Below are 15735 nucleotides of genomic sequence, written 5' to 3' on the forward strand. Positions count from 1 at the left end.
GAATCTCAAAAGGTCTAGACAAGGAAAAATGGCCAAAGCCCACTATATGCCAAAGATTCTCATGTGGAGAGGAAAGAACCTGGCCAGTCAAAGGGAACTGCTTAAGGGTGGAGTTGTAGGTTGCGGCAGAGGGGAGGAAGAGGCAGTGCAAAAAAAAGGGGAGTGGCAAGAAGGGTGTTTGGATGGAAATGCTGCTGCTGCAGCCTTCTCTGGAGCCTGAGCTGTGTATTGGGAAAGCTGCCCCACATAGGCTCTGCTCTGCATGGAGCCCCCTGTGCTCAGCAGCTGAATACTCTTGTTACCTTTTTCTAAGGCTCTGGAGTCCACCATAATGCTCACTTCACTCAGCAGCTCAATGGCTTTGTCAGGAAATGATCCCCAAAAGGAATGTTTCAGGCTTTTAATTTTCTCATTTTTTCTAGGCTCTGAAAAGTACCTGCTTCCCCAATTTCTTACTCTCCTTGGGTCTCAGGTCAGAATGTCTTTCATTTTGGCCAGTGTAGAGGACAGAAGTGGGATAGTCAGGATGATTTCCAAAAAAACTAAATTTCTTTCTCTTGTGTCCCGTTTCCCTTCCTTTGAATACACTCTTTAGGACCAAGCACACCAATTATTATGCTCAGCTTACCTCTAGAGAGAATGAATTTAGAGCTAAAAAAGAAATAATAGTTAGGTTAATACTTTCCTTTCTCCTTTCCATACTCCTACCTTTATTGACCTCTCTTTTTAAACACTCTGTGGGGAAGGCTAAAAATGCCGAATGCTCTTTCCCATTAAAGGTGAGAAGTCAGACTGGGTGTGTGGGTGTGGGTCATCCTGTCGCTGTTCCCTCTCTCCCTGTTGGGGTTGAGCTTGGTTTGAGGACCTTGGGTATTCATAGCATCATGGACACACTTTTTGGTTATGCCATGCTGTTTTCTTATAAGTTATTTTCCGTTTTCTCCCCTTCACCTAGACTGGCCAGAACGGATATCTAAATGACATCAGGTTAGTACCACTTAGCATGTTCCCTGCTTCTCATTGAGCTTTGTCAGTGAGGTTAATATAATCCTGTAATGATGCTTTTCTTTGATGTTAACCAACAGACTCTCCAAAGAAGCCTTTTCTTCTAGCTCTCACAAGAGAAGGCAAATTTTTAGGTACCTCTGTTTGGTCTATATCTCTCCTTGTTTTTTTGTTTTGTTTTGTTTTGTTAATTTTATTTTGTTTTGCTGTAATCTTTTCAGCGGAGTGAGTTTGCTCCATGCATGGCTGCTTGTGGAATAAGTCAATTTGTGGTTTTTGCAACATTGGATATTTTTCCCCATTAGAAAAAAAATGGCTATTGCTCAATGACTTTATTTTTATTGTTGCTGATTTCATTGTAAGTCCTGGATAGGTGGTGAAGGGGACCAAATAAGTATGTCTAGGATAGGTACTGCTCTATCCCAGAAGTTTGCTGGAATTGGGCATTTCTGGAGGATTTCAACATATATTTATATTGCGGTAAAAGAACGGGTGTCTTCTGGCTACCTTTTCCGAATCTATGGAAAGATGTGAAGCGTTTATCCCTGACCCGGCATAGGGAATGTTTTGTATCCTTAAGAAAGAATAATACACACACCCATATAAAAAATCATACAAACACCTCTGTCTGTGTAGTTTTCTCTTTGGGACAATGTAATGTGTAAGATGATCTCAGAAAGAACTTGTCTGCCTTAGAATGGACTTAGAGCATGTCTTTTATATGATTGTCCATGGTTTATTCTTAATGTTGGTGAAGGCTGCTGTACTAACCTCTCCAGCGCCTAATATTCTCCATTTTCCACAAAGCAGTCATGAGAATCACCCTTTCCTCTCAGTCTCTCAGTCCCACCCCAGACAATTACACAAGGCAGTGGTGAGAGAAGCATTTTAGGACCACATCCCGGCACTAACTCATTTTAAGTATATTCTTTCCATGTTACCAATAGAAAAACTATAGAGTACCGAAAACCTGAGTATTTAATACTAGGATTCAGGTCTCACCCTTTTCAAAGGGTTTATCTCTTTTTCAATCCTAAGCTTGGTAGGAGCTGACTAACACATATTAGTTAGAGCTCTCATTCCCAGTACTTTAGTAGTCCCTTCCCTATCATCCTTTCTAAAGCTACTTAAACCATGTGGAAATTGGGATAGCAAGATTTCCCCTTCTTGGGATGGAGGATTTATCTTCCTTTCCACATCTCTGAACTCTTTTTCCTGGAGCAGCCCACCCTGAGGTCCATCGGAAAGCCCAGGCAGAAGGGCTCTGCATTGTTGGTGGTGGCCGAGATAGATAGTAGAGTCCCCCTTAAAAAAAAAATCATGTTCCATAAACATCCCAGAATACCTATAGTAAACAGAAGTTTTAAATTAACTCCTGCGTGTGACAATGCACAGTGCTTTATGGTTGCCAAAGTATACTGTATCTGATTGAATTCTCTCAATATCCTGATTTGGTAAGCTGGTTTACATGTAAGAAAACAAAAGCAGAGAGATTAAGTAGCTAACCCAAGTTTACATAGCTATTAATGGCAAAACTGAGACTGACTCTTTGTCCAGTGTTGTTTTCACCACACTACACCAGCTCCCTACAAACATCACCCCTAATTAATTCACTGCTGAGAATGATGGCCTTATTAGTGCCATGGAGCATCAAACTACATCAAACTGTGCAGACAACAGCTTGAAGGATCTAGTGAGCAGGTGCAGTCCTCTCCTATCCAGACCTCCTTTTAAGTGGCTGCTTTCCATACTGAGTTTTGATTAAAGATCTAGGTCATCTAAACTGCAGCTCCATGGACTCTTAAGGGGGTAACTTCTTCCTCTATTTGGGTACTAGTCCAGAACTCAAATGATTAGAAGCAGATCTTCTCTAACTGCTTTAAACCTTTCTTCCCAGGTGTGTGAAACAAACACTCATAACACCAGATTCCATCATCCACATTGGCAGTAACTATGGCAACTTCCCTATTCTTTGGAAGATTCTACTCCACTGATAAATAAGCCACACCGAGGCTTACTGATATTTATTGTCACCTCTTCCACAGGCCTCTCTACCCCAGACCCAATAAACGGGACTTTTCACCAGCACTAAATTCACTTGTAAAAACAAAGTCAGCTCCTGATTTCATAGGACTATGAAGTGTGAATGTCCTCTGTCCTTCACCTCCATAACACAACCCAATCCATTGCTCAGAATTAAATCTGGTAAACTTTCCCTAATTGCCTTATTTTTAGTGAAGTACAAAACCATGACTAGAGATTAGGTTTAGTTGTAGAACAAGAGAAAGAGAACTGATCTCTCTTCCTAGCCCAGACTCAAGGTTCTCTAATTCTCAGGGGTGTAGTGTACTAACTCAGGTAAGTCACAGGATCATCAGACAATCCACATTTGAGCACTTGGCCATCACTGTCTTGGGGGAATTGGATCAGTACTTTGGCTCAAGTTTCCCAGAGTGTTTGGTTTAAAGTTGACTTATTCACTGTCTATCCCTGGTAGAAGAAGAAAGTAAATGGCAGAATTGTCCTAATAGAAGTATAGTGTTTGATTTAGGTATAAAAGGCCATTAGGGCTTGTCTTGCAAAATTCAAGTTCTAATGCCTAATGAGCAGCCTCATTCATTGCTACTGCTGTATCCCCATATCACAAAAACCCACACATCTTTATTGAGTCCACTCAGTAAACTTGAGCTATTGGCTGTCACTTCAGGTCAGTTCTATAACTGGAGAGTCCCTGATGTTTACTTATTTCTTGTTTCCCATTCTACTTTTGACATCCACAAGAGAAAGGGGTAAAGTCTTGGGGAAACGTGAATATTTTCCAGTCCTCTATTCTAACTATACAGAGAGAAGCAATGAGATTATATATACATCTAGTTGGGATTCAGAGAATTAACATGTCCCTATCCAGCTATGACAGTGTGTTCTTAGCCCACCGTGATTGGCTAAAAACTAAAATAGTGACCCTAGCATATATTTTGCCCATTTTCCCTACAGTACCTTTGGAATAGATATTCTAATAAAGAAAGGTATTTTCTTTAACATTAGTCCCTTAAGAAAAATACCTTTCTTTATTAGAATAACTCTGAGCCTAATGTCTTGGAAGCTACCAGGGTTGGGATAGGGTTTTCTATTTGCTTTGGGTGGGATGGTGGTGGAAAGGAGGGAACCCAAGCTACTATGATTGTTGCTCAGTTGCCCCCCAGTATACATACCAAAATCTTTATAATTGTCATTTGGTTTTCTTAGGTCATTAGTTGTTGGAGGGTGGGGGATCTGAAAGGAAAATTCCTGGTTCTTGGTTGCTTATTGATTAAGAAGCAGTAAGAGTTCAACAAGACTTAGGGTTTTCAGGCTAGCCTCATATATCTTGAGGAGTACAGCTGTTTAGAATCACAAACAGTGATTCTAAAGTGATTATAGCATCAGGATAACCCTGATGTTTCCAGAGTAAAGTAAGAGAGGATGAATCACTTTTCTCAATAGCCTTGTGCCTTGCCTAGGGCAATAGGGTTATTAATATGGAGGCAGCTAGGCACAGTCAGCCCCCTGCTCTTTGCCATCCTGAGTCCTAAGGGCATGTTTGCTTGATCTTGCTGAGGATGTCAGCCTTTAGAGACCCTGGAACCAATTGTTCTCAGATACTAACACAAAACTTCCACAAAGCAGGTTGGGTTGATTCCAGACTCTCAGACTGAGTTTTCTCTTTATCAGACTGAGTGCCCCTTTAGTCCACTATACTCTTCTTCCCAATCCTGAAAAAGTGGCCATAAGCAGCACCTCTGCTGGCTCAGATATGTGTTATATGGAAGACCTGTTGTAGGATTTATCCATGTCATTGGCTACTCCTGCCTTCCAGCAATAGTAACTTCTAGGAGTCCTTTTGTTTTAAGAACTCTCAGAAGGAACTCGTACCCCTCTGCTCCCCACTATTTACTGCATGTGTGGGATCCCTGAAGGGCCAGGGGAAGAGACCACAGCCAATCTCAGCATCATGTACGTGGTTTCCCATCCACCTCTGGTCTGATGTATTGAATTAGTTGCCAGTGCACTGTCTTCCAGATTTGCCTCTGTGCTCTTTGTTACTGTACTGGATCTTGTTGTGTCTGCTCCCATCAAGTCTTGGTTGGCCAGCCAACTAACAAGAAGTCAGTGTCCATCCTCCCCCAATCCTCACCCCTCCTTTGTCACTGAGAGGATAGAAATGAACTCTCTCCTAGCCCTTCTGCTGAAGTGGTAGGTGGGGGGTGCTCTGACCACTGCGGTCTCTGCATGCAGGGGGAACCGTGAGGGGCTGAGCCGCACCTCAAGCAGCCGCCAGAGCAGCACAGACAGCGAACTCAAATCCCTGGAGCCACGGCCTTGGAGCAGCACGGACTCTGATGGCTCTGTCCGGAGCATGCGGCCCCCTGTCACCAAAGCCAGCAGCTTCAGTGGTATCTCTATCCTCACCCGAGGTGACAGCATCGGGAGCAGTAAAGGTGGCAGTGCAGGAAGGATCTCCAGGCCAGGTAACACAGCTTCTCTCCTTCCATCATTTCTTGCTTATCTTCTGCAAAACATCACTGATATTTCCTTTTAACAAAACACTAACACAGCGATGAGGGGAAATTTGATTTCTTGGATCCATTGTCCTTTTGAGTCCCTTCTCTGATTTTCTGTAATAGACAAGACCTACTCGTTGCTCAGTGAACTGGACTCCACACACCCTATTCACTGGAGAAGAATATATCTGACTAGTAATAATCCTAAAAAGTATTTATTCATATCTCTCTGTAAGTGAATCAAGTGGGTGTAAAGCGGCATAAATAAACACAGCATTGAAAATCAGCTAAACCCCATTATAAAAATAAATTACACCTAATAGAAAAAAAACTGATTGGGATTAAGTTATTTTATCTGATTTCTGACCGAGGTGGGACATCCCTATCAACCCAGGTTCAGGTTATGTACTAAAATAAAGATGATGGCTGCTTTCATTCTGTGGCCCCTGAGATTATAAAGAGGGTTTGTAGAGCAGAGGGAACCTTAGAGTTTGTAATATTGTAATTAATTGGTAGCAGCCAATAGGCTAGAACTTTAAGAGACACTGCTGCAGTTGCTTCTCTGGAGCCCAGTCACTGAGAAGGAGCATATGTTCCACATGCCAGCCTGGTAACCACCCTTCAGCTCTCCTGAGCTACTGTGTAACCTTCTCCATATATTTCTGCTGTACTCTTAGCAGAGGAGTATTTAGTTCTTTTTACCCAGTGAGCCTCTATTTCACCATCCTTCTGCCTCTGAAGAATTGCTTGACTTTCATCCTAGAAGTTCTGTAGGTCTTGTCCTCAAAAGACATCAGTAGTGGTAAAGATTTTGCCTCTGTTAGGTTTCTATTGCCCTTCTCTGTTACCTCCTTTCTAACCCCACTGCCTCTGCCTTTATCCATGACGGTTTCCCTGCTTTATCCTCAGCCCCTTTTTATTTTCGGGGTGGGGGGCAGGGCACACTGTGCGGCTTGCAGGGATCTTAGTTCCCCGACCAGGGATTGAACCTGGGCCCTTGGCAGTGAAAGCGTGGAGTCCTAACCACGGGACCGCCAGGGAATTCCCTATCCTCAGCCCTTTTTAGAGCCAGTTTACCAATCTAAAACATAGATCTAACCATGTCAGCCCTCTCTTAAAAATATTCATGTTTCTGCATTCCCTGCATAATAAAATCCAAATTACTTAGTATAGCATAACTTCCTGACTCCAGTTTGCCATCTCAGTCTCATTTCCAGATGTCCATCCTCCTCTGACCCGCCAACCATTTCTTTTTATTTATTTATATATTTATTTATTTATTGTTTTTGGCTGCATATCGGGTCTTAGCTGCAGCATATGGGATCTTTCGTTGCGGCATGCGGGCTTCTCTCTAGTTCTGGTGTACGGGCTCCAGAGCGCATGGGCTCTGTAGTTGTGGCACACGGCCTCTCTAGTTGTGGTGCACGGGCTCAGTAGTTGCGGCACATGGGTTTAGTTGCCCCGCGGCATGTGGGATCTTAGTTCCCCAACCAGGGATCGAACCTGCGTCCCCTGCATTGGAAGGCAGGTTCTTAGCCACTGGACCACCAGGGGAGTTCCCAACCATTTCTTGAATATGGCATTAGCTTTGTCTCCTCTTGGTCTGACAGGCCTTCTACTCATCCTTCAAACCCATCACTCCTGCCACGTCCTCTTTAAATTCTTCCCTCTAATCCTTCCAAGAGTTATGCTTCCTCATCTTTGCTTTCATACAACTTTATTCATATCACTGATGCATCCCTTATCAGATTTAATCGTTGTGTGGATGTCCATCTCCGGTCGGAAGATCCTGTGCTGCTCAAGGGCAAGGACCGTGTTCCCTTTACCTTTGTGTCCTCAGTTCATCGTACAGTGCCTGCACATAGTAGATATTCAGTAAAAGTATTTTGTGTAAATGCATACATGACTTGGAGAGCCTGGAAATGAGGAAAATAGTTGGATGAACGTACGTGGGGCTGTGTGCACAGGCATGTGCTTGAAGGTTGCCTTCAGCAACTTTTATGAGTTGAGAAGAAATCAAAGAGAAGACAAGTTTCTTAAGGGACTAGGAATCTATATCTTCCCAGGAAGCAAACATTCATGTTTTCAGCTGTCTAATCATGATGGACAGATTCTAGGCGCTCCAGGGAAGGTACCTCAGCAGCTTCACATTTTGTTTATTTCCAAAACCAAACGTTGACAGTCAAGGTGGTTACTGTCCCCGGGGAGTAGAAACCTGCTAAGATGAGGACTCCTGTCAGCAGGACTGTTGAAATGCATCCGTGCTCATGCATGGATCTCCCCAAGACAGTGGGGGAGTGGACAGAAGAGGGAAGACAAGGAAAACAGCAAGGAAAGAGGAAAGCCCTCTCCCCTCCCCCAGGGGAGGGTATGTTCATGGCTTGTGCTTACAACTCTTGCTGGGTCTCCTCTTTGCCTTAGGTATGGCGCTAGGTGCCCCAGAAGTGTGCAACCAGGTCACCTCATCTCAGTCTGTCCGGGGCCTTCTCCCTTGTACTGCCCAGCAGCAGCAGCCGCAGCAGCAACTTCCTGCTCTCCCACCCACGCCTCAGCAACAGCCACCCTTGAATAATCACATGATCTCACAGGTGAGTCACCACTCGGTGCCAGAGCCCCCTCCGCTCTGATTCAAGCAAGCTCTGGAGGTACAGTCATGTCTCTTGTGCTGTGGGTGGCAGGAAAGATCTGTTTTTGGAGACATGCCACTCCCTCCCCCACCTCTTGTATGTGAGTTGTGGGGAGAGAAGAGGAAGGGCAGGGGTTTGGCCAAAGTGTTCTTGGTAGCGTCACCCTGGGAGTTGTTTTGCTTTATATTTCCTTCTCTTCCTCCTGAGAACTGTCAGTAGGACCTTCTACCCTATTCCACATTTCTACTGTACTCTGTCTCCCTCTATCCTGTGTAATTAGCAAGGCGATTTTGCTCCCTATAGCCATACATGGAGCTTGAAAACATCACAGCTCCTACCATAGTCTAGCTGAGTGTATTCATATGGCTGTTGACCCATAAATATTTATATGTTGGGGTTTGGGGGAAAGGAAATAACACTCATTAAAACCCCTGCCATAAAGCACAAAACCCCCCAATGTTATCTTTGTTTCCTGAGAGAGAAAGAGCTCTCTCTTTCTCCTTCTGTTGCTGGACTGTTAGATGTTGGTACCAACTGGGGTTTAAGTTTTGCTTCTGTGGAGACCATGCAAGTCATCAGCATAAGAATCAGATCCTATTCTATGCTGGAACCTCCTCAGTGTTTTAGGTTTAAAGTCTCCTTAATACTCTGAGGAGAGATATGCTGAGATCTTCACTTACTCTTTTCTTCCATGAATAGAGCTCTTCATGAATAGAGCCTATACTTTATCCTGAAGTGTTCTCTGGTAGTCAGGAAGCCAATATGTCCGTATTCTTTTCTGCTGCAGTTTAAGTTCTCATTTCACCTCCCAGGCTCCCTCATCTCCCTGCTCAGTTAGTCCAGCTTGGCCTCAGATATATCTCTTCCATAGGTACAAGAAGCAAGTCCTAAGCCCTGATACCCCAGGGACTGGAAACTAGAGTGGAAACACCCCAGAATGGCCCATTACTACCCCATTCATACATTGGGAAATGAAGCTAAAATAAAGAACAGTGAAGATCTAGGAAATTCTGCTTTGTGGCTTAACGTAACACACATGCCAATCATTCCAAGTCCTTCATCTCAGTCCCTAAATCAGTTTCTCTGTAGTCCTGACTTTCTTTCTTATTCGACCACCATCTGTCTACCACCTCATTCACATTAGCTTAGCTCGCTCCATACTGAAGCATAGCATGTGTGTGTGCTTTTCCCTGTCTGTGTCTTAATTCAGACCTGTGAGTAAACTCTGAACTTCTCCCTCCAGCCACCCCCTACTGTTCCTGTGTGTGTGTCTCACTTTTCTAAGGTCCCAGTATTTTTTTGAGTTTTCTGAAATGTGTGTATTTTAATACAGTTCTGTTCCCTTTTCTCCCTCTTAGTCTTCCATCTGTCTCCTCCTTCCATCCATATCTAGAAACAGACAGCAAGAGTGGGAGGGGGATAAAGAGATAAGTAAAGAGACTAACCAGTGGGGACTGAAAAGCTTTTAGATAGAATGTTCAGGTAACCGGCCCTAAATCCCAAGCTTTTCCTCAGATTCTGTCCCTGCTTCTGAATCATGAGGGTCAGTGGGTCAGTTCTTGGTATTGATTGATCGTCCACAGGCAGTACAGTGCTAGGTTAGGTCCTATAGATTGGGGACAGGGGAACATTATTTGGTACAGAGATCTCAGAAATTTATTCTTGCAATTAATTGTGATCACAAATGCCAAACTGAAAAATCTTATGCTTGGTTAAGTTTTGGTGTCTCTGAAGCACTTATGGTAGCTGCTAATATTATACCAGCACCACCCCATTATATATAACTCCTTTTCTCTTTATCCCTTTCTTCCTCTTCCTACTGCCTTTTTCTTTCTTCCTTCCTTTCTCTTTTTCCCTGCCTCTCAGCACTGGTAGCTCTCCAAACTCAAGTTGCTGAGCCCCAGAATACTTACTGTTTAGTTTCTCAAATGGTACGTAACAGTGAAGGGGTGAAGGAAGTAACCACACACACACATATACCACTGTGCTTACTCTAAAGGTTTTCCTTTTGAAGAAAAACCTTTAACTCTGTAGCAAAAAGCATTTGCTCCAGGCCTGAGGACAGTGCTGGCTAAACTATGCTCTTTCTCTTCTTGGAGGGCCTCTGCTGTCAGAGTAGGCCTCCATATCACATATCAGTAGAACATTTGAAACCAAGGGGTGAGACTGAGGATTAAAGGACCAGTGGCTACCTTTTGCCCAATTAACTTAGAGTAGACCTCTTGAGAAGGAGTCCTCTGAGCCTCTCCATGGAGTCCAGTCAGGATCCAAGAGCCGATGATCTAGCCCAGAAGTCACCAGTAGGTGGCAGTCACATCCCTCAGGGCCAGTCTTTGGCTTCCCCGTGGTTTTTTGAAGTTCCCTAACTGGTGTTTGAGACTCTCTAAGAAGAGAACTGTAGCTGAGGGTAGTGGTAGAATAACTTAAAAATAGCACTGAGACGCCTGCCTTTACCACTACCCTTCCTCAGTTGGGAGAGGCCTAACAGAGGAGCATCCTTTCTTCTCTCTTCACTTTTTACTCAGAACTCACAAATGTGAGGAAAAACAGGCAGAGTTGTTTTACCACTTCACTGTCCCTAAGGCCTCCCCTTGTCCCCCAGAGAATGTAAGGCCTGAAGTATGGCAGGCTCTCCCCTGAGAAGGAAGTGGATTAGGATAATAGAAAATGGGTCTAAAAGTTACCAGCACAAGTAGCTCAAGCTGAGCAGCTTGGCCAGCAGTTATATTTGGAATGCCACTGGCTTACAGAAAATAGGTGTGCCAGGAGAGCCGAGAGCTTATTTTCAAGGCTGTGGCATTATCTCTCCCACGTCACACAGTGGAGTCTCAGTAACTTTTTCCTAGCCAAGATGACTTACATTTTATTTAATGCAGATATCAGGAGTATTCTCCATCTTGGATGTCTTCTAATTCCTGGACTCTCTGCCTCTGGAACTGTTAGTCCCCTCTGTGAAAGGCTGTCCCAGGAGATACGTGGCAGGAGAGTATTGATACCTTGGTCCCCCACAACTCTTAATACTCTACTTTGGAAAGAGGAAGGAGAGTTACACAAACAAAAAGATGTTTATGTAATTTTGTTTGACTTCTTCCTTTACCTCCTCCCTACTACTAGAGTAGAGTGGAAAGAACATATGTCAGGCAGAACTAGGTTCCCATCCTTGCTCTGCTGCATTAGCTGTGTGATCCTGGGTGTATGATTTAATTTCTCTGAGCCTTACTATCTTAACTGCAGATACAAGTTATCTTATCTCCCTATAGGATTATTGTGAGGTTGTAATGAGATAATGTATGTAAATGAGACAATGTATATCAGTGTTATTTCCCCTTCTCTTTAGCTTCTCCAGAGGCTATGACTGGAGAACCGATGAGGTGATTGAAATAGCTAGAGGGGAAGACGAGAGAGAAAAAAATAACTCCCCATTAGTTGGTTTAGAACACACCATGTTCCTAATAAGCAAGTCCTCCTGCTTGAGGCTAGTGAAGGGACTGAAGGAACAAAAGCTAAAACTAGGCTATTTATATTTTATTCCTAAATCCCTCCCTGTTTGCTTATGGGAGCATTTTTCATACTGCCCTCACAGCCTGGAGGAGCATAGAACAATCACTGGAGCAGGAGGAAGTAGCGGAACCAGGCGTGAACTGGCTTATTTTTCCTTCTCTGCCCTCGGGAGGCTGATGATCCTTGTGAATGAGCACTTCCTTCAGGAGAGCTGTGGTGTGAAATCAGGAGCATGCCTGGGAGAGCCGAGCCAGACCTTGGATGACCCTTCCTACAGAAGCAGGAATCCCTTCTCACGTGGGCATTCAAGGAGGGTTATGCGCCCCAGGAATCCTGTGCTCAGGAAAAATGCTTGGGGCAAAAGCTGTGTTTGGGATCAGGCGGCAGACCCTAGCTCTGAGATTGCTCACAACAGCTGCAGAGTTCTGAGTGGCTAATGGGGCAGAGTGTGCAGTGCATCTGTACTGATGGGAGAGATTGCTTATTTGTCAGAGATGTGAAAACCATGAGCTGTCCTGGGCTTGGTCTCCAGCCTGCTCAGAAGCCTTACTTTTCATGTGAAATTTCTTTTATGATTAACCTTGTTGTTCCTTCCCTTTCCCTCCCCATCTCTGCCCCACCCCCACCCCCGCCTATGCCTCTCCCTGTACCTCCCTTTTCTCTTCCCTTTCCACATGTCTCTCTGCTGGTCCACAGCCAGTCCCGGCTCTGCAGCCTTCTCCGCAGCCTGTTCAGTTCTCTCCAGGCTCCTGTCCCCAAGTCCTTCTGCCAGTCTCTCCGCCCCAGCAGTACAACATGGTATAAACTCCATTCCCCCTTTTTGTCTTGTCCGTGTGTGGCCTGTGTCTGGGCATGTCTGGGTCAGTCTAACAACCGTGCAAAACAGTTGTGCTGTTTAGAGGACCACTGTTAGAAGGTATTTCTTCTTGAGGGGCCAGCACAGGCTGAACTATACTTCATTCTAGTGACCTCATAACAGTACTTTAGGCATCAGAAGATGCCTAAATGTAAGACAGAGAAGAACACTTGAATTCCCCTGAGTTTCAGGACAGGGAACAAAATCAGATGTTGGTCTAACCTGGGCTCCTCATCCTCTCTACCATGTGCATCCTTCATCTCATCTGCTCCCAGGACATGTCTGAGGAACCCAGTTTATTCTGTACAGAATGATTCTTTATAATTTCCTTTAAAAATAAAAACACAGGGACTTCCCTGGTGGTGCAGTGGTTAAGAATCCGCCTGCCAATGCAGGGGACACAGGTTTGAGCCCTGGTCCGGGAAGATCCCATATGCCGCGGAGCAGTTAAGCCCGTGCACCACAACTACTGAGCCTGTGCTCTAGAGCCTGCGAGCCACAACTACTGAAGCCCTCGTGCCTAGAGCCCGTGCTCTGCGACAAGAGAAGCCACTGCAATGAGAAGCCTGCGCACCACAACGAAGAGTAGCCCCTGCTCACCACAACTAGAGAAAGCCCGCGCGCAGCAACGAAGACCCAATGCAGCCATAAATAAATAAATTTATTTTAAAAATAAAAACAGGGCTTCCCTGGTGGCGCAGTGGTTGAGAGTCTGCCTGCCGGTGCAGAGGACACGGGTTCGAGCCCTGGTCTGGGAAGATCCCACATGCCGCGGAGCAACTGGACCCGTGAGCCACAACTACTGAGCCTGCACGTGTAGAGCCTGTGCTCCGCAACAAGAAAAGCCACGACAATGAGAAGCCACAACAGTGAGAAGCCCACGCACCGCGATGAAGAGTGGCCCCCGCTCGCCGCAACTGGAGAAAGCCTGCGCACAGAAACGAAGACCCAACACAGCCAAAAATAAATAAATAAATAAATTTTTAAAAATTAAAAATAAAAACAATTGCAGATTTCTCTGGTACGACTGGTAAAAACTTAAAATGTTCCCCTATTTTACCATATTATTTTACATTAAAAATGTCCTCATCTGTTGAATAGCACATGCTGTTTAAATTGTTCGTACCCTGACTACAAATCCTTTGAAGATCTGATTTGTCTCATAGTTGATAACTTCTATCATGGTTATAGGAGCCCTGATTTTTTTTTAACTTTGTGTTAATCACACCTGTCTGCTTTTTTACTAGAAACCCCTCTTTCCTCCCACCTCTTATCTCCATTCTGAAAAGTTCTAGAATATGAACCTCAAAATAGTAACTGCAGTCCAGTCCTCCTGTCATCTATTCCTGCCCACTAAGGTAGCAAAATAGCTAAGATCAGATCCCTGAAAAGTGAGTGAAACCACAGGAAAGCATTATCTTTTGTTTCTACTAGTTTCATTTGCAAAAGAACTTCTGCTCTGCATGTGTATGTATATGTGTATTTTGATTACTGTCCATGGAGCAAAAAAGATGAGGAAGTTAACAGACTAACCTATCACCATACAAGTGAGGGATGGAACACCCCCACTCTTTCTGCTTAGAGAAGAGGGCTGAGAGAGAAGGCAATTACAGACTAGCCAGTCAGTCTCGCCCTTCAGCTCGGCCACTCACCCTGGCCTCCTTTCAGAGGTGAGAATTGGAAGTGGTTTCTGAAGGGCAGGAGAACTCTAGGCAAGTGTCAGAGAACAGGGGTGGAAATGATTGCAAGAGGGAGTAAGGAGATAAGCAGCAGGAGTTGGGAGCCCACCAGTCTTTCCACTGCATAGGCAGAGCTGGGGAGCCACATGAACCCACCCATAATCCACGCAAGGTGTTATCTGGGTCCTTTATTATAAAAATGAGATTTATGACATTGTAGGGGCCCTTTGTATGGTTGGAGGCATGAGGAAGACAGGAAATGGAAAGATTCTGTAGGGTTTTTTCCCCACTAGTTTGTCCTGTTTTTTCTATATATAGAAGTTGTGTCATTGCTCCCACCTCCCCAGGAGTAATTCTAATAAAGATCATAATCAGAGTGACCATTGTTACCCCATATGTGGTAGGGAGACTGGCTCTGGAGTTGGGCTTCAAACGGCTGTTCAATTCATAGCAATTTAAAACACCCTATGAGGGCTTCCCTGGTGGCGCAGTGGTTAAGAATCCGCCTGCCAATGCAGGGGACATGGGTTCGAGCCCTGGTCCGGGAAGATCCCACATGCCGCGGAGCAACTAAGCCCATGCGCCACAACTACTGAGCCTGTGGTCTAGAGCCTGAGAGCCACAACTAGTGAGCTGCGTGCCACAACTACTGAAGCCCACGCACCTAGAGCCCATGCTCCACAACAAGAGAAGCCACCGCAATGAGAAGCCCGCGCACCGCAACAAAGAGTAGCCCCCCTCGCCACAACTAGAGAAAGCCCGCGCGCAGCAACAAAGATGCAACACAGCCAAAAATAAATAAATTTTTTTAAAAAACACTTATGAAAAAAATAAATAAATAAAATAAAACACCGTATGACAAAGGCTTAGGGCTAAAAAGCGCCTCCTAGGGCACACATGCAGGAGTGTCCCAAATTGGTGTAAGTAAGGAAGGCTGTAGAGAGGGCTACTATTTCTGTCTGTCTGTGTTGAAGCCAAAGACCTGGGGTTTGATATGACCTCAGTCCTTGGGTCTCCCTCACTTTCTCAACAGACAGATGATCTCAGCAACCCCTTTGGACAAATGAGCCTTAGCCGCCAAGGTTCTACCGAAGCAGCTGACCCATCCTCAGCTCTGTTCCAGCCCCCACTTATCTCCCAGCACCCTCAGCAGACTAGCTTCATCATGGCTTCTACAGGACAGCCCCTCCCTACTTCCAGCTATTCCACCTCTAACCATGCACCACCTACTCAGCAAGTCCTGCCACCCCAGGGCTACATGCAGCCCCCTCAGCAGGTGAGTAGCTTGGGTTCCCAGTTTAAATCACTAATTCAGGGACTTCCCTGGTGGTCCAGTGGTTAAGACTCCGTGCTCCCAATGCAGGGGGCCCAGGTTCGATCATTGGTCGGGGAACTAGGTCCCACATGCTGCACCTACAGCCCGCATGCTGCAACTAAAAGATCCCACATGCCACAACTAAGACCCAGCGCAGCCAAATAAATAAATAAATATTTTTTAAAAAAATAAATCACTAATTCAGTTTGTC

At 44.9% G+C, this 15735-nt stretch overlaps 1 protein-coding gene across 18 annotated transcripts in view; it reads left to right on the forward strand.

The window, feature by feature from the left end:
* R3HDM2 (R3H domain containing 2) overlaps positions 1-15735 on the forward strand; it is a 153109-nt gene that overhangs the window by 123572 nt on the left and 13802 nt on the right. For 13 of the 18 annotated variants that reach the window (XM_061205814.1, XM_061205812.1, XM_061205816.1 and 10 more), the window contains 5 exons: positions 956-987; positions 5281-5513; positions 7968-8134; positions 12371-12472; positions 15243-15485. In XM_061205814.1, the coding sequence (XP_061061797.1) occupies positions 956-987; positions 5281-5513; positions 7968-8134; positions 12371-12472; positions 15243-15485 (777 nt within the window). The remainder of the gene's footprint in view (positions 1-955; positions 988-5280; positions 5514-7967; positions 8135-12370; positions 12473-15242; positions 15486-15735) is intronic. The other 5 variants (XM_061205818.1, XM_061205819.1, XM_061205815.1 and 2 more) reach the window with 1 other exon arrangement.

Source organism: Eubalaena glacialis, chromosome 11, assembly GCF_028564815.1.
Source record: "Eubalaena glacialis isolate mEubGla1 chromosome 11, mEubGla1.1.hap2.+ XY, whole genome shotgun sequence".
Lineage (NCBI taxonomy): Eukaryota > Metazoa > Chordata > Mammalia > Artiodactyla > Balaenidae > Eubalaena > Eubalaena glacialis.